The sequence below is a fragment of the Terrapene carolina genome, unplaced genomic scaffold (genome assembly GCF_002925995.2).
Source record: "Terrapene carolina triunguis isolate 2854851 unplaced genomic scaffold, T_m_triunguis-2.0 Scaffold517, whole genome shotgun sequence".
Lineage (NCBI taxonomy): Eukaryota > Metazoa > Chordata > Testudines > Emydidae > Terrapene > Terrapene triunguis.
Genome location: NW_020664868.1, coordinates 2069536 through 2075872, shown reverse-complemented (window position 1 = coordinate 2075872; position 6337 = coordinate 2069536). Strand labels below are relative to the sequence as shown.

The window sequence follows — 6337 nt, the reverse complement described above, 5'->3', positions numbered from 1 at the left end:
CTGGGGTGGGACGTGGCAGCGGTTTATACAGGGATGCAGCTGCCCCCAGGGAAATCGAAGGGCACCCGACTTAGCCCTGTGGGGGGAGGCCGTGAAGCAGGGGTGAAGTATGCAGAGGTGGGCTTTCCTGCCTGATGCTGCCCCTCCTGGGACACACGACCCAGCTCCCAGCCCCCGGCTCTCCAGCAGGGCCCAATACCTAAGCTGCTCAGTGCCCCATAGGAGGACAGGGGGGGAGGGGGGCTATTTGGTTCCTTGGCAACCAGCCCCGCCCCAGGCTCCCCTTCCCTGCACTTACCCAAGGACTCCAGCGGCCCCCGGGGGCTGTTGGGTGGCTGGCGAGGAGCTGGCTCCGAAATGTTCACACCTGATGGGGGGGCAGGAATGAAACACACAACATAGTCACCCCTCCAGCCTAAGCACGACACCCCCCAGCCCTGCACAATCCCAGCCCAGAAGCCCCCCCTCCCATCCCCGCTCCTCTGCCCTTCTTACAGGGAGGCAGCGTGGCTCAGTGGTTAGCATTGGAGTCAGGACGCCTGGGTTGTATCACAGAGCGGGGGCTAGTGGGTTGGTGGGGAGGGGCCGGGAGCCCGGACTCCTGGGTTCTCTGCGTGGCTTTGGCCAAGCCACTTCCCTGCTCGGTGCCTCAGTTTCCCCCCTGGAGAGTAGCCGGGGAGGGTTCTGGAAGGCGCCACGGGGGAGAACTATTTGTAAGCGTGGGGGGGGGTGCTGATTCATCAAGCTGATGGAGCAGTCCCAGAGCAGCAGCCCTGACGGGCTGGGACTGGCATCGGAGCTAAATCCCCTTTCCTCCAGAGAGACGAGCTGGTGAGCTGGGACAGGCCCCCGAGCCTCCTTCCCTGCAGCAGAGACCTCCCCGGAGACTGGGCTGCCTTCGGGCCCCCACCCCCCCGCCCCCGAGGGATCCCACAGCACATCCCAAACAGGAAATCACATCGCCTGAGATGCGGCTGCCTCTGGGGTGGGGCACGGCAGCTGTTTATACGGGGATCCCTCAACTAGCAGTGAGATGCGGCCATCTCTGGGGTGGGTCGTGGGGGGCTTTATACAAAATCCCTCACCCTGCACTGACAACCAGCTGCCTCTGGGGTGGGAGGTGGCAGCTGTTAACACAGGGATCCCTCACCCAGCGCTGGGATGCAGCTGCCTCTGGAGTAGGGTGCAGTAGCAGGCTATCAACTGCACCGAAACACCATACGCTGCAGCCACCTCTGGGGAGGAGCACAGCAGCCGTTGACACGGAGAGCCCTCCCCAGTGCTGAAACGCAGCCACCTCTGGGGAGGGGCACGGCGGCTGTTTACAGAGATCCCTCCCCAGTGTTGAGATGCAGCCACTTCTCGGGGAGGTCACGGCTGCGGTTTACACGGCCGTCCCGTGCCCCGGCACGGAGATGCAGCCACCGCTGGGGAGGGGCAGCTGTTGACCCCGGACCCCTCTGTTGGAGTGGGGGAGGGTGGCAGCACTGATTAACCCTTCCCACGCCGCACGGTACTGGAGGGGCCCTGGGGCGAGTGGGCCAGTTACTGGAGCGAGCGAGGCAGGTGCCTGGCGCATGGGCGGGGTAGCAGGCACACCTCGTCGGGCTCCCCGGGCTGCATTCCAGCCCACCCACACTTGGCTCTGGCCCAGCGGCCGGCTAGGCCCTGGGGGGAGGTGGGCAGGGTGACCAGACAGCAAATGTGAAAAATCGGGGGTGGGGGGGTAATAGGAGCCTAGATAAGAAAAAGACCCAAAAAAACGGGACTGTCCTTATAAAATCGGGACATCTGGTCACCCTACAGGGGAGGGATCTGGGGACCTTTCAAAATAGCTCCATGGGAGGGGAACTCCCCCGAGTCCTGCGCAGACCCTCCACTCGCCAGGCACACCCCGGGGTTTATTAACCAGGTGCCCCCCCCGGCTCATGCCCTTCCCCCTTCCCTCACCCACCCTGGCTGGCGAGACTGGGAGCTTTTCAGGGCCGGGACGGTGTGCAGCGCCTGGCACGACGGGACCCCGGCTGTTACCACCGTACATATACCCCCCTCCCCGGCCCAGTTTCCCATCCCCCCCCCCGCCGGGGCTGGCTCAGCCGGGGAGCCAGGCCCCGGCCGGGGGGGGGGGGGGGGGGGGGGGGCGCTGGCATCGGTCGCTCGCGGCGGGACAGACGTTACCTTCGGGGTTCGGGTTCTGCAGCAGGTTCCTCTCGAAGGGCTTGCGCTCGCACAGGGCTTTCCAGTCGGGGTCCCTGGGCAGGGGGACCCCCCTGCGGCCCAGCTCCCAGGCTCCTTCGAACTGCTGCTGCCAGCTCCGCTCCTGGGCCCCGGGGGAGAGGGGCAGGGTCTGGGCCCGCAGCTGCTGGGACGCCATCCCGAGGGGTTGCAGGCACTCGGGGCTGGAGGAGGGAGGCTGGGGAGCTGGGATCCCTGCCCAGGGCGGGCCGCGGCCAGGGTAGGGGAGGAGGAACAGGAAGGTTTGTGGGGCAACCGTGGGGTGGGGGAATCCAGCCGGGCTGGGGGTGGGGAGGTGATGACACGGGCTGTGGGCAGGCGGGGCACGTACACACTTGTTGTGCAAGCCGCAAAGGCGCAGCCCCAAGGAGAGCGCTCGGCTCTGCAGCGCCGGAGGGGCCCAGCCCCCCAGCTCTGCCGGGGGCCCTCGCTCCTGACCCACAGCCCCCTGCTAGCCCAGCCCCGGGCTCCCCAACTCTGCTGAGGCCCTCAATCCCAACCCCCTTCCCCCAATACCCCCCCTTCCCAGAGCTGGGACACAGGAACCCAGGAGTCCTAGCCCCTCCCCTCCCCCAGCCACTCCTGCCCAGAGCAAGGAAGAGAAAGGGCAGAGCGGGGTGCTGATGGGACCTGGGCCAAGCCCAGCTCCATGGGGGCAGGGCCCTGCACCCTCCACCAGGAAGCAGTGTGAAACAAACCAGATCAGGGATCAGAACCTGTCGGCCCAGCCCCAGCACAACAAAGGAAGCCGGGCCGGTGCCTCCCACTGTCTCTTCCTTGACACCCCACATTCTTGTGGCCGGCTGGGCCCTGGAGGCCGCTCCCTCCCACGCAGACAAAGGGCCAGTGGGAGGCAACAGCATCCTTGTTTCTAGCAGCTTCCAGTCCCTTCGCCGAGAGATGCAGCCAGGGCTGGGGCGGAACGTCACAGCTAACAGCAACACCCCAACTAACTGAGGGCCGGCCTCGCCGCTTCAGCCTTCCTGCTAAAGGATTTAATGCGACTGGCATGGGCACAAGGGTGGGAGCTGGAATCACCCAGCAGCCCCTCGGGGGGGGCCGCAGCACCGGTGTGGGGTCCCGGCTTTGGGTCCCCCACTGGACCCCTGCGGCAGCCACAGCGACTGGGCCACATACAGGAGGGCAGAGAGGGGGCCAGGCCCCGCCGGACTGAGCAGCCCCAGGGTCGATTTAACCCCCCGGTCCCCGTAGCCAGGGGCCAGTGTGGTCAGCAGCCCTTCGAAGGGGGTGTCCCACCAGGCGAGGGGACGAGCCGGGACCAGCTGGGATAAAATCAAAGGGCTAACGCTAAGCACAGGGGACTTGCCCCTCCTCCCAAGCGGGGGGGAAGGCCTGAGGGCCCCGTCCCGCCACAAAAGGGGGGCAGGTGGGGCTGGGGAATCGAGCTGGGAGCCCCATTGCTCCCCAGCAGGGGGGCCGGAACCAGGGAAGGGGTGACAGGCCTAGCAGGGGTCTCAGATTTAAGGGCTGCAGCTCCCGCCGGCTCTGACTGGAATTGGGGGGGTGGCGGAGAGGGGACACCCTGCCCCTCTGAGCCTCCGGCGCATACAACCAGGCAGGAGGCGAAGTCAAGCCCCCCCCCCCCCCCCGCCACATCCCTCCCCCCGAACTTCAAGCACCTGCCTCCCGCAGCCAAGGCCAACGGGGGGGAGGGGAGCGCTCAACAGCCTTTGGGAGGAGTATAGGGGGACAAGGCGTGGGGCGATCAGAAGGACAAATGGGGGCCTATACCCCCCACACTCCTAGTTCTAACACTCGGCCCCTCCCCAGCACAAAACCAGACATGGGAGACAAGGGGCAGGCGGGGTGAGTGTTTTAATTAGCACCTCGGCTCCTTCACAGCCCCCAGGACCACAACCCCCGTCCCAGCATCACAGATGGGTGGGGGGAGGGGCGCACAAATTGGGGGGGGGGGAAGTGTTGAGAAAAACCCCCCCCCCCATTAAATACATCAAAGCAAAGAAAAACAAACCCAGAGTCATTAAATACCAACCTAGAACAATCAACCTTGTGCAAAACCAGCCCCGTGGCGGGCGGGCGCGTGTGTGTGTTTGTGCCCGTGTGTAGGCACGTCAGCCCTAGCACCTGACCCGGCTTCAACGGGAGCTTCGTGGGGCTACCTGGGCCACTGGCCACTTGCAGCCACAAGCCCCCTTGTGACATTTGACGAGGGGGAGAGGAGGGCTCGGGGGAGTGGAGGGGGAGAGACAGGAAGCCAGGCCCCCCGTCAAGGAATAGCCCAAGATTCACCCCTGCCCAGCACCCGCCAAGGACCCAGCGGTTGTTGTGCGGGATGGGCCTGGGGGGGCAGCCGGGATTCGAACCTGCAGCCGCTTCCCCCCGCGCTCTGCTCCCCCCGCCAGGGGTGCCAGCTCACCCCCCTGTAGCCAAGCCAGGGTGCGCGGGTAATGGGGGTGGGAAGGGCAGGGAGGGGGGAGGAGACAAGAGCCACCAGCCCAGGGGAGCGCTAGGGAGGCAGGGTGCAGCTATTTAAACCACACCCGCGGCACCCCCTGCTGGAATGTGGGTGCAACTGCCCCTGCCCGCCAGCCCCAGTGCCACGGAGCAGCACCCCCGGCCTGGGTGGGCATCAGTATGGCCCAGGGATAAAGCAGCCTGGGGCGTTTTAATCCACACACACACACACACACACACACACACACGGGGAGAAAGTGCATGGAGCTGGACAGACGGACATGGGGGGGGGAGGGGCAGGGCTCACCCCCTCCAGTAAGGGCATGGATGGGGACCCAGACACACACACAGGGCAGGGCTCCTTCCTTCCAGCAGGGGGCAGCAGGGACCCACGGACGGCGGCATGGGGGTGGGAGGTGAGGGGAGCACAGGAAAGCTGGGGGGAGCGGGGTCTCTTTTTGGGGGGGGGGGGGAGGTTGCTGACCACAGAGGAGGCCCCCCAAGAATGGAACAAGCCCAGGGGATGTTCGCCAGAGCATTAGGAACACGGGGGGCGGGGGAGGGAGAAATCTGCCCCCCCACCCCGGATCCTCACAGCTGGAGGGAGGTGGCAGCGGTACCCTGAGTTAACCCTTGACGGCTCTGCTGGGAACTGACACCCTGGTGGGAGGCGTGGGGGGGAGGGGGGGCAAGGAAAAGTGGGATCCCACGGGGTGGCAGTGCAGAGAGGTCAGAACACGCTGAGCCGGCGGCTACCAGCCGGCTGGCAAAGGTCGGTCCCTCAGAGACAGAGCCGTTAGCTTGTGAGGGGGGCAGAAGGCCGGTCCCTCAGCCCCGGGGGCCCCGATCCAGGCGGAAGGCTGCACACGCCCCTCCGAGGGGGGCTGCTTCGGTCCCATCAGCTTCACGAGATGCTGAGTAACTGGGGGGGGGAATTGTCCTCTCCGCCCCCCCCCCCCAGCAAGTTAAAAGATGGAGCAGGCTGCGTGTGCTTCAAATGAGGCGTCTCTGCTGTAGTGTCGGGGCCCTGCCGGGGACCCCCAGCCACCTGCGCGGGTCCTTTGCAGCCCCGGGGAACAGGAACCGGGCAGGGGGCGCGGTGGGCCGGGCCAGGCCGGAGCCGCCCGCAGCTGCCGCTTGGCTCTCCTGGTAGGAAGGGGGCGGGGTGGCGGCCTCCGGACTCCAACGGGGCTCGGCTGCTTCCGCTGGGGGGGCCAGGCCCCTGGAGAGGATGAGGGGCGTCGGCGTAGGGGGGGCGGGCGGCACGGGGCCCCCCTGGGAGCCATAGACGGCCTCCTCGTAAGACGGGAGCGGCACTGGGTAGCTGTCGACGGTGCTCACCTCGGACTCCTCCATGGGCTCGTACCACCTGCTCGTAGACGGGGAGACCTCGTCAAGTTCACAGCTGCGCCCCGGGGCCCCAGACCCTCCCTCCACTCGCTGGGGCCCCACCGCAAGGGGGGATAGGACTGCCATGACAACAGGGAGTAGTGGGGGTAGGGTGCAAGGGGTCTAGTGGTTAGACCCCGCAAAGGGGCTGGGAGCCAGGACTCCTGGGTTCTCTCCCTGGCTCTGGGAGGAGTGTGGGGGCTAGTGGTTAGCGCAGGGGGGGCTGGGAACCAGGACTCCTGGGTTCTCTCCCTGGCTCTGGGAGGAGTGTGGGGGC

General features: G+C 66.5%; 2 protein-coding genes across 2 annotated transcripts in view; both read right to left on the bottom strand.

Moving 5' to 3' along the window:
* LOC112114100 (NCCRP1, F-box associated domain containing) overlaps positions 1–2422 on the bottom strand; it is a 5428-nt gene extending 3006 nt beyond the window's left edge. Inside the window, exons 1-2 of the mRNA XM_026658850.2 lie at positions 2179–2422; positions 299–367 (exon numbers count right to left, since the gene is read on the bottom strand). Of these exons, the coding sequence (XP_026514635.1) occupies positions 299–367; positions 2179–2374 (265 nt within the window). The 5' untranslated portion in view covers positions 2375–2422. The remainder of the gene's footprint in view (positions 1–298; positions 368–2178) is intronic.
* A 3242-nt stretch (positions 2423–5664) lies between these two features.
* The window catches only part of LOC113407918 (sushi domain-containing protein 6-like), a 21459-nt gene continuing 20786 nt past the window's right edge, over positions 5665–6337 (bottom strand). The window contains exon 5 of the mRNA XM_026658849.2: positions 5665–6043. Coding sequence (XP_026514634.1) covers positions 5665–6043 — 379 coding nt within the window. The remainder of the gene's footprint in view (positions 6044–6337) is intronic.